Genomic DNA, 25,441 nt, shown 5'->3' with positions numbered 1-25,441 from the left:
TTCCCAGTTCATTCCAGCCAACTCTGCGCACATGCCTTTCGTAATTATCTTTTTTTATTTAAGTTTAGCACTGTTTCTGACCCACCTTTCCCATACTCAAACTGAATGCTAATTTCTGTTTTGTTGGGAATTTATTTACTGAGATCATTTTATTACACATAACCATATCTCATCCCTGGTTGGACCCACAACATTTTGTTCAGGAAGCTGTTTCAAATACACTTTGAATTTTTCCCCATGGCTACTTCTGACAACCAGATTTTTCTAGTACACGTCAATTTTAAAATCACCCATGATTTAATGTACTGCTTCTTCTACATGTCCACATTATCGCCAGTTGTTTATCCTACTCCCACCAGTGTCATTTTCCTCTAGCTATTTCTTAACTTCATCCATATCGATTCCAATCCAAGGTCATTTGCTATGGTAGTTACCCTATATACTACTAACAAAGCCACCTCACCAACCTTCCTTTCCTTTGGTCTCTTTTGAACAGTCACAAGTCCTTGAATATTTAGTTCTCAGCTTTGATCTCTTTTAAACATGTTCAGCTGTTTCACCAGCTATTTAGCCTGTATGGACCTCCCCTTGAAGAGGAACGGGCTGCCTTTAAGAAATGCAGGCCAGCAATGGTCACCTTGGCTGTATACACAACAGGGCCTTTCAGTAGTTAAGTTTTGAAACAGAATGAGTGCTACAGTTATGTGGATCAGGAAACACAATTTGTGTGCCACTTGCCTGAACTGAAGGGAGATTGATGAATTCATGATCTCCTCGACTAAAATCAGGCCCTTTTTATTAGATTACTTACAGTGTGGAAACAGGCCCTTCGGCCTAACAAGTCCACACCGACCCGCCGAAGCGCAACCCACCCATACCCCTACATTTACCCCTTACGTAACACTACGGGCAATTTAGCATGGCCAATTCACCTGACCTGCACATCTTTGGAATGTGGGAGGAAACTGGAGCACCCGGAGGAAAACCACGCAGACACGGGGAGAACGTGCAAACTCCACACAATCAGTCGCCTGAGTCGGGGGTCAAACCCGGATCTCAGGCGCTGCGAGGCAGCAATGCTAACCATTGTGCCACTGTGCCGCGCTTTTGAATTTCTCCTGATATTAGTTCGTTCTTTGGTGCAATATAACAAGAATCCAAATATTCTGGATTCAAAATAGGTTCAAGATTCTAAGTTCAAATCTATCTTAGGGGGACAAGTCTGTCCCTAATACCTTGTTTTTATATAAAAACACAAATTGTTTGACAGCCCAGCTCATGCTGGATGTGTGAAATTGTTCAATATTGATATTGTTTTTGAAAGTCTGTTAGAATCACCAAAAGAAAAGAATACCATATTGTAAACGACGAGTGTAGTTTTGAGATTATCCTCATGAAACAGCATTAACACACTGTTTGGGGGCAGAGTCAAGATGTGTTTGCCATTGTCCAGGCCATGTCTGAACTGGGAATATTTAATAATGGCAGTGTGTACCCAAAGGGGAACTATTCTACTTTGTCTTTTTCTTTCCTTAGTTAAATGAAGAAATATCAATCATGTTTTGCTCGTAATTCCCTGTCTATTTTGTCAACATGTCTGAATGAAAGAATAATTCTTTATGTAGACATTTTACACAACACCCCAATCATTTCTTTTAGGAACATCAAAAACAAATAACAGAAGTTTTTGTGCTGTAATCTTATTGTCCCGACCTTCAGTTCAAGTCTCACCTGCCCCAGAAGTGACATACTGGCAATGTAAGCCAGTATACCCAATATATCCAATGTAATCCAGTATACCCTATATAATCCAATATATCCAGTGTAATCCAATATACCCAAGCCAATATTCTGGATCCATAAGTTCAAATCTTACGTGGCAGATACTCAATTCAAATTGCTCTTAGAATCTGGAACTAAAAACTAGCCAATGACAGCCATTGTTGTGTTAATCCCATCTGGTTCTCAGGGAGGGACATCAGTCTTCCTTACCTGGTATGACCATCATGTGACAGCAGACCAATGCCAAAACTGACTCTTAACTGCCCTCTGAAATTGTCCACTCAGTTGATAGACAGATGCTGGCCCATATCCCCCGAGGTAATATAAATATCAAAGTGGAGCTGATTGCACATTGTAACAAACATGTGAAGTGAAGGAATGCATGGGAGTTGTTTGATTTTTTTTGGCTCTTATGATATCTTGGGTCATGTTCTTGTATCTTTTAGAGCTTCTTAGATTGTTTGCTTAACTTACACTTTTACAATTTGATTTGATTGTTATATTGCATTTGAATTGAACTAAAAGTGATGAAACAGTGCTAACGCGATTTTTCAAAGTGGTTCTGGAAATTGGATATTGTACCGCAGCCCATTCGAAACACAACGTATTCGCTCAGAGGCAAGTGAATCTGAAATGCAAATCAAAGCAGTGAGTGGTAATGGAGAACCTCACTACCACCACCCTTCCACCCACCCACCCCACCCTCAACCGCGCCCCCCCCCCCGCCACTTTTCAAAATGAGAGAAACATATACGAAATAACAGATTTATTTGGGAATTTACAGTTTTAAAGTCATAACTGTGACTTAAATCAATACATTGTAAGAAACAATTAAACATTACAGTAGATATGCAGGTAAAGCACCAAATCTATTTAATAGCTGTCAATTTATAACAAGATTTTATTTTTACAAATGTACTCCTTGTATTTCTTTGGAGACTGCAGTGATGTAAGCTCAAAGCCTTGCAAATCCTCTCTTAGTCTGCTCTGTAATATGGAGTTATTGAAATCAAATATTAAGGTAAATACTCACGTTACAAAGTTTGAGGTACCATTTCATGAACACACTTATAAAATTGTCATTAAGTTTATTTATGTAGAAAATATTAAACAACAAAATAGTACACAGCATAGTTTTACAACTATTTTTGCCGCACTTAGTGCAAATTGTACCTTTTTTTCCTGATAGTTTTTATTGTTAGGGACTTGTATCAAGCACATATGCTAAGTTTGATTAGTAACTTGCATTATTGAGATTCCAAACATGTATCTTAAAGAGAAGTTTTTGATGTTTTCCACAAATTGTATCTGTGTTTAATTTGGTTAGCCTTTTAGATTTGGTTTACATGTGATTTAAGCAAAAGATCAGCATGGGTGTAAGAAAGCTATCATATAGCTAGTAAAAGATCTCTGGAGAGTTATTTTAAATGCAGTGAAAATATGTTCTAATGCCTGAATTCATGACCACCTATTCATCCAATAGTGATTGTAACAATATAAAATTTTAATGCACTGAAAACATGACTTAAATAAATTAGCTAGGAGATATTCGAGCAGATAATAAACTTAATATTTTTTCTTTCACATATACCAGTATGGTCAATAGAAAGTTCATGGTAGTAGACATCTACTTTTTAAAAATAGCTTATCAAAGCTACGTCATTTAAAATATGTTACCATTGATAATGCCTCTTAGTTAAATCTTGAGCTCTCTTGATAAAGGAGGAATTAAAATAACTGGTGTATAAGATTGTGTACAGGTACAGTTACAATTATATTCCTAAAGATAAGGGGTCACAAATTTAAGATAGCATCTGAAGCAATTCTGCTTTCAGTTTAAATACACGTTCTGTTAAATGTACTTTTTTTATTTGAAAAATCTACCTGTCTAAAACATACTGTTCGTGTGATATTGGCCAAATACTTAGTACATTTCAATTGCTAATGCTTCTAAGAGCACTACTCCACCTGCTATTTTAGTGGCGAGCATTGACCTATTTTTCAAAAAGTAGTATTTCAGCTTTATTAAAATAACTACCACACAAGGTTTGCAAAATCGTTATCCACCTATTTCACCAAGACTTGAGCACCATAATAAAATACATTTTCAGATCAAATTTGGATTTGTTTTACTAATTTGACAGGATGAGAATACTCTGCAATCCTGCCGTGAGCACCACATAACAGATGAGCCTGATCAATAAAGAAGGCACCTCTTGAAGGCTTGTTTTTCATAAATGTTAGCTGTAAACAGTTGCCTGTTATCTTGTCCAATCTGTGTACAATCTTTTTTCACTGATTTAGCTTATTACATAAAAGGTTGTGGTTAAATAATAATTAGTCATCAGGTATATTAATATAATATAAAATGAGGTTAGGACTAGAAAATGAGTCCTTACAGATTTTTTGTTTGTTTAAAAATAGAGGAAACTCTGTAGTTCTGAGATTGGAACCAGTGCTCAACTTTTGTTGATTAGACTCAGTGCTAGATCTTTTCCAAACAACCTGTTTTGAGTTGCTATTGTAAACCTCCTGAATCAGGTGGGACTTGAACACAGGACACTACCACTTCACCAAAAGGGCCCCATTTAGTTCAGTGTTAACAAGCTTCACATTGTTGGGCTGGGATAGTTTCAGATAGAATATAGAAGCCTTTATAGTGTGGAAGCAGGCCATTCGGTCCATTGAGTCTACACCGTACCTCCCAACAGCTCCCACCCTTCTACCCTAACCCTGTAACTCTGTGTTATGATTGAGTTGGTTCCTGCTCTTGACAGCTGCCTTTGCTGAGATCTGCATTGACTGACTGTTTAAGATGAGAGCTGATGTGCAATTCAGCTTTCATACTTTTTATAAATTTTTAGTTAACTAACTAACCTGCTTACTTTTATTAACTTGGTTGACAGGTAAAGCATTCCCTAATAAGAGGGGCGAACCACTTTTTTTCTAAGAATACAAATGCCCAAACAATTTTTAAAAATGCGTATTGTTCCAACACGGGATTGAAGGTTAAAACTGAATGAAAATTCTGAATTGGAAAGCTTCACAAATTGCTCTGCAACTCTCATCTCGGTGTATATTGGAAGTATCTTTAATATTACAATTCAGGGTTTACTGAATCAATACCCATATTGTACTGACATAAATAAATGAGGTCAGAATAATGAGATCCAGCACAATGTGTGTTTTGTAGCAAATTTCATTTTCGAACAAGAGTATTAAATTATCTCTATTTCTCTCATTGCAAACTATGAAGACACGTTTTATTGTTCTGTCTGATTTACTTTTAGTCTTGTCTGCAATAGATTATATCAGAAAGAATATGGCCTTTATAAGCATTTTCCAGCCGAGTAATATAGTTGGTAGAGCTTACAAATTTTATGCCGATATCAATACAACTGTCGTTATCAGCAGTAGGCAGCAACAATAGCACATTATTCAGAACAGTTCAGTTTGCATTTGCTCTTGTTTAAAGGGTATTACTGTCCTGATAGAAAACTTTGTAAATTAATTTATGTAAACAGGCAGCACTGCTGTGCATATTGAAAAATGTCATTGTATTGCTATGGTGGCAGGTCAGCTTGCTCATTACAGCTGTTCTGTTCAACAGTAATCCACAAAATGGTGACAATGTCACGTCCCTCCTCTTTACACCTTGCACACAAATATCCGATCATGTATAGAATAAGCAATGGTGGCTGATGGGGTATTAATGGAGAACTAATACAATTTTAGTAGGTAAATGCATATGTACAAAAATATCAAAATAAATAGGACAGTGCATAAATATATTACAACATAATAAAATATATTTCTTTTTATATACATCTTTTTGCTAAGAGAGGTAGCTTTTCCACTCCGGCCAGTTTTTATTACAGGCTCTGATTGCTTTGGTTTTCTCTCTACAACTATTCTTTTAACTGGAGGAATTTTTTTGGCAATAATAATTCCTAAATGCTTTGGTGTTATGCAATCAGCGGCCAGGCCCAGTACTGCTGCATCGGTGTTCATGTTGGTCTCTAGTCTCTGACACCAGAGCTATGATGATATAGGAAGATATGGAGGCAATATTCTTTACTGCAAAATAGCTCTTGAAACAAAATATATTCTGACAACCGCTTTTGGTGTCCAAAGTTAAAAAAAAATCACATTAACAAACTCAGTGAGGGGGCTATAGTTCACATGACGGATGTGTCAATGCAGTTCCATCGCCATTTTTTTCCATCCATCACTGGATAAGGAAATGAGTGTGAATCTGATTTTTCTCCACAAGAGAAGCAAACCAATTGAAGTGAGATGAACAGAGTTAGGTGATTCACAAATCCAGGATGGTTGGATTTATAGGGCAAAGTGATGTTTCTATGGTTAACGATACATGCCTCCATTTTTTTTTCCTCCCTTGGGATTGATGCAGTTCTGACAAAAGTGAAAACTGTTTTGAACACAGCTGGCAAAAGAAAACAAACTTGGCTTCCTTACATAAAGTACTTACTGCAGCAACAAGGAATAGCCACAGTGACCTGTTTTAGAGCACAATATACCATGGTCTGCCATTCTGTTAATCCTTGTTCCCACATCAGAATTGCGAACTGCTAGACGAGTAGAGTCCTAGAAATGTACAGCATGGAAACAGACCCTTCAGTCCAACTCGTCCATGCCATCAAATATCCAAACCTAATCTAGTCCCATTTGCCAGCACATGGCTCATATCCTCCAAACCTTTCCTATTCGCGTACCCATTCAGATGTATTTTAAATGCTGTAATTGCATCAGCCTCCACCACTTCCTCTGGCAGCTCATTCCAGTAAGCCCAAAACCCATATAAAGCCAACTTCTTTGCATTAGCAAGTGTTCAGGTGATCTGCATTATTTACAGTACTTTTCTGTGATTTGAAGTGGCAGTCAGACCAGCAAACTGAACCTCATGCACTTTAAATGGGTGCAAAGTACTGCTCCCAGCAAAGTCAAAGCTGTTACACAGGTAGCAATATCACTGGGACAACATGTTGTCGCTGCCTTGGCTTAAGCAGCGAGACAGCAGAGACAGTGACTGAGTTGATGTTTTAAAGATTAGCACCTGTAATATACCCTTGTCATGTGGCATGTTACCATTGTCAAGGTTTTTCTCATTTTAGAATAATACACTTATTTTTAACTTGTATGTTTACACAAAATAACAGACTCGGGAAGTTGAAGCTCAAATCTTTTAACACCATCATTGTCTTAATTTCACTCCTTCAAAAAGACACCTTCCAATCGGTAATACGACATTGTCACTGATGTGGTATGTTCTATTAATGGGACGGTTTCAGAGTTAACAGAGAGAGGAGGGTGATGTTTAGGGATAGCAGCCAGGATTGGAAAATCGAATCTGCCCAGACAGCCATTGCAAAACATTAAGCATGAACTTTGGTTTCTCAAAACAATGCCATGAGCACTCTTCACTTCCTATCCTGTACTAGGGGCAGATAAGCAATTTCGGATATTCCTTGATGTTCAAAGAGTCTGACCTGGGCTTTAACATGGCAGGGAAACTAGCAAGCTCATAAAACAATCATTACACTCTTAATAGCTGCCATTGATGAGGCAATGAACATTAATTCCGAAAGATTGCTGGAATTTGTGCTGGTTCATTATCTCCATAGTGATGAATTGCCTCCAGTCAGGTCCCATTCCACACAGTGGTTTAACTTTTTCCTTTAACTTCTGCAAACATCACATCACACCAAGTCTTTACTGGACTTGCATCAGAAGACCAGTACTTGTTTGAGGAACACATTTTCCACAGTAGCCACCGCATCTTCCATAAACCTTTGTGCCATCCTTTAAATAGAAAAAAGAACTGCATTTGTATTGTACCTTTCACAGAAATATAGAAACTAAGAGCAGAAGTAGACCATTTCTGCCCCCACAAGCAGGCTTTTAAATTGCATAGAATCATGGCTGATCCTTGATCACTAAGCCACATTCCTACTTTGTCCCAAAATACATCATGGTGCTATAATCTAAAAGTCCCTCTTCCACCCTTCTCTCCCTCCCTCCTGCTTCTGCCATGACAATACAGGGTTTGGGGCTGTATCTGGGTGGAATGCTCTTCAAAGGATGGTGAAGCTTCTAGGGGCTGAATGGCTTCTTTCTATGATTGGAGGCCTGTATAACTGGCTTCATGCAGTACTCTAAGTCAGTGAGTGTAAAATAATCAGGATTTGGTCATTTCAATGTTATAACTCCATCTTTGACAACACCACAATTTTAACTTGTAATAAATGAACATAGCGTTTTGACTGCAGTTTCAACAAGATATAGAACGTGCAGCTGTTTCTGGCCTCAGCCTCTTACCGGTGATCTGTGTACATTGACTGTAGCGTAATTTCCCTGTGCAATCCACTTTGATGCTTCTGATATTTTCAGGCCAGTACCACTTAGGTTAATGCTAAACTGTCCCTGAAAAGCAATTTGTCCAACATTGATGACATTAAAAATTTTAAATAAATAGCTGCTACATGAATGCAATAATAACGCTTATGTTTAAAAATCACCCAACAATTTTAGTATTCCCCAAAGACATGTTTGTCAGAGTATAAGGTAAAGTCACCATAGACCATCGTTCCTACCACACCACAGGACTCCTCTCTCAGTGAGTCAGAGATGAACTAGCAGTGATTTAACCAGAGGGTAACCTTGCTTCAGGTGAGGGCAAGAGATTAACAAGGAGAATCCTGCATAGTAACTTTAGCTGATGCCATAATTGAAACGACACTGTTAGCATCATTCTGCATTGCAAACCAGCTGTCTAGCCAACTGAGCTAACCAACATGAGCCCCCTCTCCACCCCAGTCAGAAGAGTGCTAAGAATAATGCTAATTCTTTTCAGAGTAAACATTTTTTTTAAGAATTCTCTTGTGAAAAGTTTTCCACACCACCTTTTCTCAGAGAACCAGTTTGCACAAACCTCCTGATGTATATGCCTGAAGTTTGTATTTTTCTCCCATTTGGACTAGAATTGTCTCCTGAAGGAATCTCATTATATGGCAGGGAGGAAGTTCATTTACCCATCATTGCTGAAATAATTTTTATTTTTATTGCTCTTTCATTGTTGAATTCTCATTTCAGGCTAATTTTGACTAAATTGATTTTCCTTCTTTAAATTTCACAAGCTTGCTGAATGTTCCTTCCTGCACATCTCTTCAATAGTTTACAATTCACAGCAGGAAGTAATTCATTACATCATTGTGCTAGCTAATCAAAAGGATTATCTAAGATGGTTCTTTTATCCCTTTCAATGTCTTGTGTAAATGTCTATCAATTCCCTTTTTAAAGGCCATTATACATTCTGTTAGAGGTGGGCGAGAGGATCAAAACATGAGAACAAATATATAAAGTGGATATTGTCCTGAAAGCTCTATTGCTACTATGTTTTCTCTGCTTCTTATGATCATACTTGTATATTCAGTGGTACTGAATAGCAATGGGATATTATGAGCATATTAAACTGGCATAGGTAGTGAAATTTCGCCTTTCAACAGATAATAGGAATGGCCTAATGTAGGCTTACTCCAAGCTAAAGCAGGTCTGCATTGCAGGCCGGTAACTATCAACAGCAATCTGTAAAAATACACATTCTTAGGATTTTACATTTGAGAGTTTCTGGAATTCAAGATTCAGGGAAAATCTAAAACTAGAATGACCAGGAGATATCTCAGATAACATTTTGTCAAAGACCTCTTATCTGCACTTATCACCATATCACTCACGAGCAGTCAAGGGGCACATTAACTTGCTAGGAATGTGATGGATGCAATAACTCACTGTTCACCTCTTAAGGCCCCCTTTTTAGCCAACATCTACCATTGCAACTGAACATAAAGATCAAAGTCTGGGAGATAGCCTTGCGCTTGCAGAAAAGGAACAGAAATGGTTACACAATTTTCCATCCTGTGGTCAAGCACTGTGATTCACCTGTTTTCTCTGAAGGGGAAGACCACAATATCTAAAATAAAATGATCAGAACGAGACACAAATCTGTAATCTTTATTTTGATCCAGCTCAAAACTGACTCATAAAGCCTGGGAGAAAGTGAGGACTGCAGACGCTGGAGATCAGAGTCGAGAGTGGTGCTGGAAAAGCACAGCCGATCAGGCAGCATCCGAGGAGCAGGAGAGTCGACGTTTCGGGCATAAGCTCTGCATCAAGAATGTCTGAAACACTGATTCTCCTGCTCCTCAGATGCTGCCTGACTGGCTGTGCTTTTCCAGCACCACCCTTTTTTTGACTCTGACTCTGGATTAATAGTCGAGCAATAATATTGCGAGGCCATCACCTCCCCCTACTGATGCTATGTTTGTCCTACTGGTTTGAATTAGTCTTACAACTTGGTTTCCTCTCAGGTCCACTTTCTTAAAAACATGAGATCAGATGTGGCCGAGGTTTATCTGCAGACATTATCAGCTATCTGTTGCTTAGTCAGCCCCCTGCTGCTAATTGCAATGGAAACTACTATCTAGCTGGAGGTGAGTGGGGTTTGAATGAGTGGATCTCACAATAGAGTTAACCCAACTGTGGGAGTAGGCAGGCATAAATAATGCTCTTTACTTCGGACCATTGAGTGAGCCTGCAAGTTTACCTTGGAGGGATTTGAGAAAAAACACAAAGCAAGTCAAACAATGAATGTCGTGGTGAGCCAGGGGCTTTACAACAGATGTGATGGAGTCAGAAAGCTCTGCCTGGGGAGCGGCTGGTGTGTAGTCATCACATGCACAGTGTCAAAATTCTACATCAGTCAAGGAAATTTGTAATGAGCACAACATAAATCAGTCCAACATCACGTGTCTCTTGTTTCCGCTGCATGTAAAGCAGAACAAAAAAGCTAATTTGTATTTTTCCTTCATCACTCTGTTTAAGCTGGAAGGGCAATAAAAGGAGCCTCAACTCCTGTTTCTGATGCCTGCTAGGCAACCCATTTTGATTAGATTTTATTTCACAAAGTGATCATCCAGTGACACTACTCTTAATGTCACAGAGCAATGAAATAATTATCGTTCACTACATTGCCAGGGGATCTTCATGTACATTCTGAAAATATACCACCTTTTTCTCCCCCAACAAAGAGTAGAAAGTTATAAAACATAAGCTGTAGATCGTGGCTTTGTATTGAGTGAGTTGCTGACTATGTGCCAATTGCTGTGAGAGAAGTTCAAAAAGCTGATTTTGGTAGATCATTTTTAGTTCAAGTAAATTGTCCAGATTATCTACATCGACAGCATGTTTGTTCATCATGAATTTTCTGCTCTACACAACTGTTAGTTGGAAGAATGTTGTACCATGGAGATATGTGTGTGAACTCAACACATTATTTTGTGTGATAAGATGTGTTCTGAGGATTTCCCATCACTGTAAGTGGCACCATAACAAACCCTGCTCTCAACTGAAGGATTAATGAAAAGTCAGGATACTTGTGACTGCCTGGGAAAACACTCAAACACTGAGTTTCTCAGGGATTTCCAGCTTAGATCCTCCAGCTAAAACATAATAGTATTATAGACAGTGGTTCATTTTTCTCATTTAGACCTAAAACTATTAGCCTGAATTTTCATCCTCAAAGTGCGTAGCAGGAGGTGGGGAAAATACCTGGGGAGAATACCTGACCTGGCTGCACATCTTTGGGAACAAGCACTGACAAAGAAGCAAGTTGAATTGATTTTCCCCCATGCAAACCGTGGTTGTGGGTAAAGTGTTGGAAAAGATAAGAGATGGATTAGGGATAGAGAAGGGTAGGTCGTGTCTCGCAAACCTTTTACTGAGTTCTTTGATAAGGTGACTAGACAGCTGGATGAGAGTAAAGCCATTGGTGTGGTGTATATGGATTTCAGTAAGGCATTTGATAAGGTTCCCCACAGTAGGCTACTGCTCAAAATATAGAGGCATGGGATTGAGGGTGATTTAGCGGTTTGGATCAGAAATTGGCTAGCTGAAAGAAGACAGAGGGTGGTGACTGATGGGAAATGTTCATCCTGGAGTTCAGTTACTGGTGGTGTACCGCAAGGGTCGGTGTTGGATCCACTGCTGTTTGCCATTTTTATAAACGACGGATGAGGACGTAGAAGGATGGGTTCATAAATTTGCGGATGACTCTAAGGTTGGTACAGTTGTGGATAGTGCTGAAGGATGTTGTAGGTTAGAGAGGGACAACGATAAGCTGCAGAGCTGGGCTGAGAGGTGGTAAATGGAGTTTAATGCGGAAAAGTGTGAGGTGATTCACTTTGGAAGGAGTAACAGGAATGCAGTTTACTGGGCAAATGGTAAGATTCTTGGGAGTGTAGATGAGCAGAGAGATCTGTGTCCATATACATAGATCCCTCAAAATCACCACCCAAGTTGACAGGTTGTTAAGAAGGCATACAGTGTGTTAGCTTTTATTAGTAGAGGGTTCAAGTTCTGGAACCATGAGGTCATGCTGCAACTGTACAAAACTCTAGTGTGGCCGCATTTTGAGTATTGCGTTTAGTTCTGGTCACCGCATTGTAGGAAGGATGTGCAAGCTTCGGAAAGGGTTTAAGAGGAGATTTACTAGGATGCTGCCTGGTACGGAGGGAAGGTCACACGAGGAAAGGCTGAGGGACTTGAGGCTGTTGTCGTTAGAGTGAAGAAGGTTGAGAGGTGACTTAATTGAGACATATAAGATAATCAGAGGGTTAGAGCGGGTGGACAGTGGGAGCCTTTTTACTAGGATGATGATTGAAAACGTGAGGGGCATAGCTTCAAATTGAGGTGTGCTAGATACAGAACAGATGTCAAAGGTAGTTTCTTTACTCAGAGAGTATTGGCGTGGATCATCAACTTTACGGGTATTTAATGGTTATTGGCCAGGCATATGGATGAGAATGGAATAGTGTAGGTTAGTTGGGCTTCAGATTGGTTTCACAGGTCGGTGCAACATCAAGGGCTGATGTGCTGCTTTGTTCTATGTTCTACAACAACCTGAAGTGCTGTGAACTATTTTTTCAAGAAAACAACTGGCTTGAGTCAATAAACTGTAGAGTAGGACATGCCTATCCCACATTGGAACTTAGCAGGTTGGGATTGCAACTGGAACCTCTCCAGATACTTAAAAGGCATTCCTGGAAACTGAAAACACCAGGAATGCAGTCAGGAATCCCAGATTTGGGACCTACCTGTCATTTTAAGGTCATTCTGTCCCAGTGAAAGTCCAGGTCATTTTACTTTGACGTTTTCTACATTTAAATGAGAAGCCTGATGAATGATGTAGTACCTTGAGATTTTTCATTTATATCACTCATGTTACATAAATTAGTTGCTGAATTTGCTGCGGGCTACTTTATTAAAAGAAAAAAATGCTAAATGCTACACACCATGCTTTCCCGCGAAAAGTGAGCTGAGACTACTTAACCCACCATCACCAAACAGCAGGAAGAGTAAACACGGGAGGGCTAAACTTGAAAAAAATTATATTTTTGGTTTCCATGCAGTTGCGTTCTTGCCATCACAATGTGGTGATTTGACAAGCCTGGCCTTCACACTGCTCCTGGGAGTTTTGTTTAACTGATGATGTTTTCTGCTGGAGGGCGGGTTTTAGTTGGTGACCTGACATCAGTCTGAAATCTCCATTAGGTCATCCCCTGTGGGCAGTGAGCTGGTCACCTCAAAAACCCTGCCATTCGTTAGAGGCCCCAATGGCTATTCTACCATTCTCTTCAAAGGGCTAAAGAATAACTTTTATCAACCCTCCTTCCGTTATCTGTTTCATCAAGCAAGCAGCGTTGTTATGGGCGCATCCAGGTTTGCGGCCTGTGGCAACACTGCATCCGTTATGCTGAGAAAATCCTTACCTGTTGTATAAACTCCTTAAAAATACGGCAGTGGATTATCATGTTTGCACAAACAAAGACTATCATGCTGTCAGAGAACCTGCAATAAAAAGCCACTGGACTATTTCCAACCCAATTTCAGCATCAGGTGTGCTGAGTCATCTGCTTTTTTACATTTCAAAATAAATAATTGGATTATCTAGTCCTGTGGGGTGTGGCATAGATATAACCACAAATTTATAATGGCCTCGCTTATTCTGAGAAGCTGTGGTCATTGTCTAATTGTTGCTATGCTCTAATTTCCCCCAGTGTGCTGTTGCTCCCCTTTGTTTGCTTGGTTTTGCATGCCCAGCTTTACCAGAACTAGAGTACTGTGTCCCTTGGACAACTCATTAATGGAGCTACAGTATTGGTTGGGGTAGACAGGACACACAATCAGTGTGAGTATCTGAGAGATCAGTTATGGAGTTAGAGAAGACTTCTTCTCTCTAACACTTCTGGGTAGCTATTCAGGTCTAGAGCCTTCAACTCTAGCTCTCAGACTTTCACAGAGGATCTGAGGAAGCAGAAAAATATTGGCCACTGCAAATTCCTGCAGATTGCATTACGGAATAAAAACAGATATTATGGAAATTTCTGATCACGTGCCTATTTTTTTAATAAAAATCTTTAAATGTATCCTTAAACCTAAGATTGCTTTGTAAATGGGAAAAGTAGATTGCTTACTTGAGGACACTTGGCAGCACTGTAACAATCTCCTGCTGTCGCAAATGGCACTGACCTTCCATGCACTGTCTGAGCAAAATGCAAATCTGTAACTGGAAATATCGAGAGGTCACAAGCATATTTCACAAATCAGGCATCGTTTGCTTTTTTTTTAAAATATGTAATCATGAAGGTGTGTTGTGATCAGGATAGAAGGAATTCTTCAAGATAGTGTGCTGGCCCAACCATCTTCAGCTGCTCCATCTGTGACCTTCCCTCTAACGCAATGATGACTGCTTGACGTTCAGCATCATGAACAATGGTCCCAATACTGAAACAGTCTGTGTCCATACATAGCAAGACCTGGAGATGGACAATATCCAGGCATGGGATGACAAGTAACATTTATGCCACACAAGGGCCAAGTGCCAACAAGTGAGAATCTGACCATCACAACTTGAATGGCATTACAATGAACATCCGGGGTGATTACCATTGACCTCAAACTTATCCAGAGCAGCCGTAGGAGGCTGTGGCTAGAAAAGTAGCTAAGATGCTCCGATTTCTATATCAAACTCCCCAGAGCCTGTCCACCATCTGAGGCACATGTCTAGAGTGTGATGGAATACTCCCATTTGTCTGGACGGGTGCAGCTCCAAAAACAATCAAGAAGCTTGACATCATTCAGGACAAAGCAGCCCACTTCACTGGCACCATATTCACTCCCTCCACCACCACTCAGTAACAGGAGTGTGTACCATCTGCAAGAAGCACTGCAGAAATTCATCAAAGATTCTCAGCCAGCGCCTGCCAAACCCACAACCACACCTGCAAGCTCCTTTCCAGGTCACTCACCAAACTGACTTCTGGGTAAATATCCTGGAATGCCCTCCCTAACAGCATTGAGAGTCAACAGCAGGTGTACTGCAATGGTTCAAGAAAGCAGCTCACCACCACCTTCTCAAGAGCAACTAGGGTCAGGCAATAAATGCTGGCCCAGCCAACGTTACCCACATCCCACAAGTGAATGTTAATAAAATTCTCTCCTCGTTATGTCTGAACAACCCCGATGCCTAAAGGCAATTGACTATTCTTAATTACACCTGAACCACATTCCCCCACTCCCCAAAACAGGTCCAGTCACCATATCCAGAGACATAGCTTACCTCTATAAATGGGTATCCTGGCTCCCCAAAGCACTGCACAGAACTTGGACCTTCTCTCAGCAGATTTAACATACACACATTGAAGGCCATGTACAGGGATGCAAAACTGCCACATCAGAGGAGGTAAATAAGGATTTAAATGACCAACTACTTCTGTAAAATGCATGTGCACAAAGGCCAGCCTGAATCCACTCCTACCCTTTGTGGAAACGGTAGCTGCCATGTTTGAATGGGATTTCCCAAATCCACCTACTTCTGACATCTGTGCCATGATGGACAAGGTCTCTTCATAATGAAAATGTGGATATGGACTTCCATTAGATTATTTCATGGTTATACTGGCAAAGTATTGCAGTACAGCTGACCAGGAACACTTTGCTTGTTATTAGAACTACTGGAAAGATTTACACACTGACAACCAACCTATTTGGTCGTGTTAAGACCTCATCTTCCATGGTCAAATCCTAGGGTGGGACTGGAGAACAGAGCTTCTGGCTCAGAGGTAAAGGCGTTATCACTAAACCACAAGACCCCCTGATTGGTATCCTTCTTTTCTCACTCAGCACTTCTTCCCTTCCAAAATGTAATTGTAAAACAAAAGTCACACTATCACGTCATTTGAAAGAGCACGTCATTTGTCCACTGCACCTGTGCTACCTCTCAGTGTCAACTTTTCATTTCTTCAGCCTCATCGCTAATCTCCTTCAATACTTTCAACTCCTTCCCTATATCCCCTTCCAAGGTTTTGTGGATTTGCTTGGACCATTATTTCTGAAGTACAGGTACACAATCCTTTACCCAAAATCCAAAAAGCTCTGAACTCCAAAGTTTTTGTTTCTCCATAACAAGGTTGTTTGGCGTGCAAACAGTTTACCCAACTCCACACCCACTCGACCCACATCACTCAGATGTGACATGGGGTGTGCCCAGCACTGGCAGGCGTCAATTCTGACTCGGGGCTCACCAGGTGTTTCTGCTGTTCAGTAAGAGTTTTTATTTCATTGTTAAACTGTCACTTAATCTGAAATCTGAAAAATTCCAAATTCTGAAGACCAGCTGGCCCCGAGGATTTCAGATAAATGATTGTGTACCTGTATTTCACATTGTTACACTTGGCACGTATAAAGTCTCCGCAAGCATTCCTTACTTTTGTTAATGATAATATTAAACAATAAATGACCGTTCACTAAAAAACCAAAAGAAAAGAATTAGTCACAGCACGGAAACAGACCCTTTGGTCCAACTCGTCCATGCCGACCAGATGGGCGGCACGGTGGCACAGTGGTTAGCACTGCTGCCTCACAGCGCCAGGGACCTGGGTTCAATTCCCACCTCAGGCGACTGACTGTGTGGAGTTTGCACATTCTCCCCGTGTCTGCGTGGGTTTCCTCCGGGTGCTCTGGTTTCCTCCCACAGTCCAAAGATGTGCGGGTCAAGTGAATTGGCCATGCTAAATTGCCCATAGTGTTAGGTAAGGGGTATATGTAGGGGTAGGGGCATGGGTGGGTTGCGCTTCGGCGGGTCGGTGTGGACTTGTTGGGCCGAAGGGCCTGTTTCCACACTGTAAGTAATCTAATCTAATCTAAAAGTAATCTAATCTTGTCTCATTTGCCCATATCCCTCGAAATCCTTCCTATTCATATACCCATCCAGATGCCTTTTAAATGCTGTAATTGTACCAGCCTTCACTACTTCCTCTGGCAGATCACTCCATACACACACACCACCCTCTGTGTGTAAAAGTTGCCCTTCTGGTCTCTTTTAAATCTTTTCCCTCTCAACTTAAACCTATGCCCTCTAGTTTAGGACTCCCCGAGCTTGGGAAAAAGACCTTGGATTTACATCTTATCCATGCCCCTCATGATTTTATAAACCTTTATAAGGTCACTCCTCAGCCTCCAAACCTCTGGGGAAAACAGTCCCATCATATTCAGCCTCTCCCTATAGCTCAAACTCTCTAACACTGGCAACACCCTTGTAAATCTTTTCTGAACCCTTTCATGTGTCACAACATCGTTCCACTAGCATGGAAAGCAGAATTGAAATGCAGTATTCCAAAAGTGGTCTAACCAATGTCATTCAGTATCATCGGGTCCAAAATTATAGAAAAACTGTTCATTTTTTTTCCCCATGTACAGCTAAATTGAAGAAATGATTAAAACTTTCAGCCTCCATCATCATTTATTTCAAAACAGCCTGTTTCCATCTAAGGCATGGAGCGGAACAGGGACGGTCAGTGGGCCCTGAGAGGAGCAGGGATGGTCAGTTGGCCAGAGTGGCCTGAGTGGAGCAGGGATGGACAGTGGGCCGGAGTGGCCTGAGCAGAGCGGGGATGGACAGTGGGCTGGAGTGACCCGAGCAGAGCGGGGATGGATAGTGGGCGGAGTGGCCCAAGCAGAGCAGGGATGGACAGTGGGCCGGAGTGGTCTGAGCAGAGCGGGGATGGTCAGTGGGTTGGATTGGCCTGAGCAGAGCGAGGATGGTCAGTGGGCCGGATAGGCCTGAGCGGAGTAGAGATGGTCAGTGGGCTGGAGTGGCCCGAGCAGAGCAAGGATGGTCAGTGGGCCGGAGTGGCCTGAGCAGAGCGAGGATGGTTAGTGGGTTCGGTTGGCCTGAGCAGAGGGGGGATGGTCAGTGGGCCACAGGCCTGAGCAGAGGGGGGATGGTCAGTGGGCCACGGGCCTGAGCAGAGTGGGGATGGACAATGGGCTGGAGTGGCCTGAGCAGAGCAGGGATGGTCAGTGGGCCGGATTGTCCTGAGCAGAGCGAGGATGGTCAGTGGGCCGGATTGGGCTGAACAGAGCAGGGATAGAAAGTGAGCCGGGGGCCTGAGCACAGCAAGGATGGTCAGTGAGCCGGACTGGCCTGAGCAGAGCGGAGATGGTCAGTGGGCCGGACTGGCCCAGCAGAGCAGGGATGGTCAGTGGGCTGGAGTGGCCTGAGCAGAGCGGGGATGGACAGTGGGCTGGAGTGGCCTGAGCAGAGCAGGGATGGACAGTGGGCCGGGGGCCTGAGCGGAGCTAGGATGGTCAGTGGGCCGGAGTGGCCTGAGCAGAGCGAGGATGGTCAGTGGGCCGGTGTGGCCTGAGCAGAGCGGGGATGGTCAGTGGGTTGGATTGGCCTGAGCAGAGCGAGGATGGTCAGTGGGCCGGATAGGCCTGAGCGGAGCAGAGATGGTCAGTGGGCTGGAGTGGCCCGAGCAGAGCGAGGATGGTCAGTGGGCCGGAGTGGCCTGTACAGAGCGAGGATGGTTAGTGGGTTCGGTTGGCCTGAGCAGAGGGGGGATGGTCAGTGGGCCACAGGCCTGAGCAGAGGGGGGATGGTCAGTGGGCCACGGGCCTGAGCAGAGCGGGGATGGACAATGGGCTGGAGTGGCCTGAGCAGAGCAGGGATGGTCAGTGGGCCGGATTGTCCTGAGCAGAGCGAGGATGGTCAGTGGGCCGGATTGGGCTGAACAGAGCAGGGATAGACAGTGAGCCGGATGCCTGAGCAGAGCAAGGATGGTCAGTGAGCCGGACTGGCCTGAGCAGAGCGGAGATGGTCAGTGGGCCGGACTGGCCCAGCAGAGCAGGGATGGTCAGTGGGCTGGAGTGGCCTGAGCAGAGCGGGGATGGACAGTGGGCTGGAGTGGCCTGAGCAGAGCAGGGATGGACAGTGGGCCGGGGGCCTGAGCGGAGCTAGGATGGTCAGTGGGCTGGAGTGGCCTGAGCAGAGCGAGGATGGTCAGTGGGCCGGAGTGGCCTGAGCAGAGCGAGGATGGTCAGTGGGCCGGTGTGGCCTGAGCAGAGCGGGGATGGACAGTGGGCCGGATTGGCCTGAACAGAGCAGGGATAAACAGTGAGCCGGGGGCCTGAGCAGAGCAAGGATGGTCAGTGGGCCAGAGTGGCCTGAGCAGAGCGGAGATGGACAGTGGGCCGGGGCCTGTGCAGAGCGAGGATGGTCAGTGGGCTGGACTGGCCCAGCAGAGCGGGGATGGTCAGTGGGCTGGACTGGCCCAGCAGAGCGGGGATGGTCAGTGGGCTGGAGTGGACAGAGCAGAGCGGGGATGGACTGTGGGCTGGAGTGGCCTGAGCAGAGCGGGGATGTACAGTGGGCCAGAGGCCTGAGCGGAGCTAGGATGGTCAGTGGGTCGGGGACCTGAGCAGAGTGGGCATGGTCAGTGGGCCAGAATGGCCTGAGCGGAGCAGGGATGGACAGTGGACAGAGTGGCCTCAGTGAAGCAGGGATGGTCAGTGGGCTGGGGTGGCCTGAGCAGAGCGAGGATGGTCAGTGGGCTGGAGTGGCCTGAGCAGAGCGAGGATGGTTAGTGGGCTCGGTTGGCCTGAGCAGAGGGGCATGGTCAGTGGGCCACAGGCCTGAGCAGAGGGGGGATGGTCAGTGGGCCACGGGCCTGAGCAGAGCGAGGATAGTCAGTGGGCCGGATTGTCCTGAGCAGAGCGAGGATGGTCAGTAGGTCGGATTGGGCTGAACAGAGCAGGGATAGACAGTGAGCCGGGGGCCTGAGCAGAGCAAGGATGGTCAGTGGGCCGGACTGGCCCAGCAGAGCGGGGACGGTCAGTGGGCCGGAGTGGCCTGAGCAGAGCGGAGATGGACAGTGGGCCGGGGCCTGTGCAGAGCGGGGATGGTCAGTGGGCCGGACTGGCCCAGCAGAGCGAGGATGGTCAGTAGGCTGGAGTGGCCTGAGTGGAGCAGTTATGGACAGTGGGCCGGGGGCCTGAGCGGAGCTAGGATGATCAATGGGCCAGAGTGGCCTGAGCGGAGCTAGGATGATCAGTGGGCCAGAGTGGCCTGAGCGGAGCGGGGATGGACAGTGGGCCGGTGTGGTCTGAGCAGAGCGGGGATGGTCAGTGGGCCGGAGGGGCCTGAGCAGAGCGGGGATGGTCAGTGGGCCGGTGTGGCCTGAGCAGAGCGGGGATGGTCAGTGGGCCGGGGCCTGTGCAGAGCGAGGATGGTCAGTGGGCTGGACTGGCCCAGCAGAGCGGGGATGGTCAGTGGGCTGGAGTGGACAGAGCAGAGCGGGGATGGACAGTGGGCCGGAGGCCTGAGCGGAGCTAGGATGGTCAGTGGGCCGGGGACCTGAGCAGAGTGGGCATGGTCAGTGGGCCAGAATGGCCTGAGCGGAGCAGGGATGGACAGTGGACAGAGTGGCCTCAGTGAAGCAGGGATGGTCAGTGGGCTGGAGTGGCCTGAGCAGAGCGAGGATGGTCAGTGGGCTGGAGTGGCCTGAGCAGAGCAAGGATGGTTAGTGGGCTCGGTTGGCCTGAGCAGAGGGGGGATGGTCAGTGGAACACAGGCCTGAGCAGAGCGGGGATGGTCAGTGGGCCACGGGCCTGAGCAGAGCGGGGATGGACAATGGGCCGGAGTGGCCTGAGCACAGCAGGGATGGTCAGTGGGCCGGATTGTCCTGAGCAGAGCGAGGATAGTCAGTAGGCCGGATTGGGCTGAACAGAGCAGGGATAGACAGTGAGCCGGGGGCCTGAGCAGAGCAAGGATGGTCAGTGGGCCGGACTGGCCCAGCAGAGAGGGGACGGTCAGTGGGCCGGAGTGGCCTGAGCAGAGCGGAGATGGACAGTGGGCCGGTGTGGCCTGTGCAGAGCGGGGATGGTCAGTGGGCCGGAGGGGCCTGTGCAGAGTGGAGATGGACAGTGGGCTGGAGTGGCCTGAGCAGACCGGGGATGGACAGTGGGCCGGGGGCCTGAGCGGAGCTAGGATGGTCAGTGGGCTGGAGTGGCCTGAGCAGAGCGAGGATGGTCAGTAGGCTGGAGTGGCCTGAGTGGAGCGGTTATGGACAGTGGGCCGGGGGCCTGAGCGGAGCTAGGATGATCAATGGGCCGGAGTGGCCTGAGCGGAGCTAGGATGATCAGTGGGCCGGTGTGGCCTGTGCAGAGTGGAGATGGACAGTGGGCTGGAGGGGCCCGAGGAGAGTGGAGATGGACAGTGGGCCAGAGTGGCTTGAGCAGTGTGGGCCGTTGTTGGACTGGGTATTGATACAGACGGTCAGTGACTTGTGAGACCAGGCAGAGCCCATGGGTAGGCCCCGCTACAGAAAGACTGTAATACTTATCATTTTAATTTTACTCTCATTTTTCTATATTATATTGTGACCAACTGAGTAATGCAACAATTTCCCTTTCATTTCTCTATTCTTATGAAAGATAGTGCCATGGGGGGGGGGGGGGGCGATACTGTAAACGTTTTACTGTACTCCGGTACTTCAGTACACGTGACAGTAAAGGATATTCTGTTTAATTCTAAGTAATGGAACTAATAATTGTGATAGGAATGGAGAGCATGGTTCGACTCTTTGAATATCTCACCAATTGAAGTACAGAGCCAGCTTGAAGTCATTACAGCTTTTGCAAAACTAGTGTAACAAATGAGGAACATATTGTAGCAGGGGCTGCTGCACTGTTAGAGCGGGCAGACTAATACTGCAGTACAGCGATGCCTAAATGGATTGCTGTGAATAAGATCAGATCAACAACGATACCTGTACAACATGAGCTCAGTGAGTTGCAGTGGGAAGGCAGTGTGCTATAGCTCCAACAAAACAGAGGTCAAGATTGCCCACGTTTTTGGCACTGCTGCAGGCTTATTTCAGCTGAAAATTAGGTTCCTGATGTTAAATTCAGAATTGTGACATTCCGTCAGATGGCGATTAAAATTTGTAGAAATATTTCCTCTTCTCCCATGGATGTGTTTTATGCCATAAGGAAACGTTAACAGTTCAACCTCAGCTAAAGAAGGTAAGGTCTGGTTGAAAATTATGAGCAGTGAGCAAGCTAAAGGGAATTGATGAAAGATCTTATCAAATATCAGTCTTCAGGAGGGCCTTGACGTTGGATAATGATGAAGCCAAGTAATCTAATATTCTGAAAAACACTAATACAGTAATTGATCATTTACCTTTGTGATTGTCTGGGGGACCTTGCTGTCCTCAAAATGATTGCCACATTTTCCTGCTTTATAAGACTGACAACACCTCTTTTGGGATTTCTTTGGGATATCCTACAGTTGTGAATGATGCTATAAACTTCTGCTTTCCACTCAACGTCAGCTGTTGTCCTCAAATTACGTATCATCATTTGTATCATCATTTGCATCATCAAAAATCAAATAATTTGTTGTTATGTATTCAACCCAATTATGTAAAATAGTAAAAATATATTATTTATTCAAACTATGATTACAGTTCATATAATTGGGCGGCACGGTGGCACAGTGGTTAGCACTGCTGCCTCACAGCGCCTGAGACCCGGGTTCAATTCCCGACTCAAGCGACTGACTGTGTGGAGTTTGCACGTTCTCCCCGTGTCTGCGTGGGTTTCCTCCGGGTGCTCCGGTTTCCTCCCACAGTCCAAAGATGTGCAGGTCAGGTGAATTGGCCATGCTAAATTGCCCGTAATGTTAGGTAAGGGGTAAATGTAGGGGTATGGGTGCGTTGCGCTTCGGCGGGTCGGTGTGGACTTGTTAGGCCGAAGGGCCTGTTTCCACACTGTAAGTAATCTAATACTACATAATACAAACCGAGGATGAATTCCATAGTGACATTAGTTCTATGATTCGTTATCACCTGTTCTTTGCTCTCCCTGATTTTCTACAATGGAAAATATTTTCCAGCCAAGCAAGATGAGGAAAGTACTTACTTATAATCTGCATTGTGCTAATATCAAAGCGGATTCTGTGAAACACAGTGTATCCAGCTGCTAGATAGTCATGTTTACAAGAGCAGTCTTTTCTTCTGTTTCCATTATAAGGGCATTCATAAGGATTGTGCAGCCTGAATAAAAAATAATAATGTCAGAAACATTCTTTTCATAGCAATATTCTGAACAATATCTATTGTGCGAGTCATTAATGATTTTCCTATCTTCAACCAAATTTGCATTACCCTCTCCCCCCCCATCCTATTCTGAGAGGACCTGTATTCAACACTTGCCCAATTTTTTTTTTAATCAATGCTGCTCTGTATGCTAAAGGGGTTTTGTCCACTCTCCTCCCAGTGAGGTGGTGCTCCCCTTTCTGAATGATGTGAACGATGGCGGAGGTCACATTAAAGCTTGTAACAATACAAGAAAATGAGTGCATGGACATCACCATTTACCTGCTAGGGTTTGGAAACATTCGCTGATTATATTGAGGTTTTGGGCCATGAGCTGCTCTCCTATTGCAATGAGATGTTGTAAAATGTGTTACAGCGCAGTGCTTTCAACCTCACAAGCAACTACTGTCTTCTCTAAATTGCAGAGGTTTTAGGTTGAATCAGAAACCACATTCTAAATACTGGATTCTGCTGAGTGACGGAGTGTTAAATTAATCCATCCCATCTGAAGGCAGAGTGGAACATAGAATCCCTGCAGTGCATGAGCGGGCCATTTCGCCCATCAAGTCCACACCGACCGTCCCAGCCCCAAGATGTAGGTTGCATCTTGTCATTATTGGGCCAATTGTGTACTGGAGTCTTTGCATAGTAGGTGCCCATCATGGGGAGTTGTGTATGTGTTGGCTACTGTTTCCCACCTACCCCAGGAGCAAGGTGAAGAATCGAAAGACACAGTGAACTGGTAATCATTCTGTCAGTGAAGTTTCACGCTGTGAGAAATTTGCCTGGCTTTGATATGAATTAAGAAAAGATAAATGCTCCTTTCAGAATACACTAAGTGATAACCATCCCGTGTAAATGAATAAAAGAGATTTATCACACAAAATACAGGCGATCTTTGAACTCTGCAATTGTGAGGTTGGCAAGTTGTTGGTTCAAATCCCTTCTCCTGGATCTATGGAAGATGACACCTAAAGAACAGCTGCTCGATCAGAATGCATGTCTTTCAACTGTTAAATGGAGGCCATTTTGGATAAGATCCTCTCACCATTTAAAAACCAAACCAACTGGTGCTCAGTCCAATATATATCCCTCAACCCCATACTGATCATGATCAGTTATTTATTTTGTTTGCAGCTTCTGCTGTGTGAAAACAGCTACATTTATCCATGAAACAAGGACTACATTTCAAAAATCAATTTGAGCACATCCTAAATATGTGAAAGGGAGATTCATTATAAATAAAGACTGTCCGAAACGTTCTAAGTGTTGCGATTCTAGTAAGGGAGGTATTTACTATTCTGCCAGCCCGTTACTTACCTGTAGCCATAGACCTCAGAGTAGTTGTCGGCCTCTCCACTCAATAAAGTGATATATTCCCTGGGATAATCGGAATGCATTCCTGCACAATATATCTGCAAACCAAATGTATCAATATAATTATGTCACACTATCTCAATGGAGTCAAGTTAGGTAAAGGGGAAGTACAACGAGATCTAGGTGTTGTTGTACATCAGTCAATGAAAGCAAGCATGCAGGTACAGCAGGCAGTGAAGAAAGTTAATGGCAATAAGAGGGATTGAGCATAGGAGCAAAGAGGTCCTTCTGCAGCCATACAGGGCCCTAGTGAGACCGCACCTGGAGTACTGTGTGCAGTTTTGATCTTCAAATTTGAGGAAGGACACTTTGGCTATTGAGAAGGTGCAGTGTAGGTTCACGAGGTCAATTCCCGGAATGGCAGGACTATCATATGTTGAAAGATTGGAGCGACTGGGCTTCTATACACATGAGTCTAAAAGAATGAGAAGGGATCTGATTGAGACGTATAAGATTATTAAAGGATTGGACACTCTGGAGGCAGGAAGCATGTTTCTGCTGATGGGTGAGTTCAGAACCAGAGGACACAGTTTAAAAATCAGGGGTAGGCCATTTAGAACAGAGTTGAGGAGAAACTTCTTCACCCAGAGAATGGTGGATATATGGAATGCTCTGCCCCAGAGGGCAGTGGAGGCCAAGTCTCTGGATACTTTCAGGAAAGAGATGGGTAGAGCACTTAAGGATAGTGGAATCAAGGGTTATGGGGATAAGGCAGGAACAAGATACTGATTGTGGATGATCAGCCATGATCATAATGAATGGTG

The 25,441-nt window shown here is 44.2% G+C and overlaps 1 protein-coding gene across 6 annotated transcripts in view; it reads right to left on the bottom strand.

The window, feature by feature from the left end:
- Positions 1-2,533: 2,533 nt before the first annotated feature.
- LOC132824993 (A disintegrin and metalloproteinase with thrombospondin motifs 20-like) overlaps positions 2,534-25,441 on the bottom strand; it is a 383,141-nt gene continuing 360,233 nt past the window's right edge. For 4 of the 6 annotated variants that reach the window (XM_060839950.1, XM_060839953.1, XM_060839952.1 and 1 more), the window contains 5 exons: positions 24,621-24,715; positions 23,125-23,258; positions 14,334-14,425; positions 8,122-8,226; positions 2,534-7,605 (listed from right to left, as the gene is read on the bottom strand). In XM_060839950.1, the coding sequence (XP_060695933.1) occupies positions 7,516-7,605; positions 8,122-8,226; positions 14,334-14,425; positions 23,125-23,258; positions 24,621-24,715 (516 nt within the window). In that variant the 3' untranslated portion in view covers positions 2,534-7,515. Of the gene's footprint in view, positions 7,606-8,121; positions 8,227-12,953; positions 13,014-14,333; positions 14,426-23,124; positions 23,259-24,620; positions 24,716-25,441 lie in introns of those variants that run through there. The other 2 variants (XM_060839951.1, XM_060839954.1) reach the window with 2 other exon arrangements.

The sequence above is a fragment of the Hemiscyllium ocellatum genome, chromosome 19 (assembly GCF_020745735.1).
Source record: "Hemiscyllium ocellatum isolate sHemOce1 chromosome 19, sHemOce1.pat.X.cur, whole genome shotgun sequence".
In the NCBI taxonomy this organism is placed as follows: domain Eukaryota; kingdom Metazoa; phylum Chordata; class Chondrichthyes; order Orectolobiformes; family Hemiscylliidae; genus Hemiscyllium; species Hemiscyllium ocellatum.
This window is presented reverse-complemented; position numbering and strand designations above follow the sequence as displayed.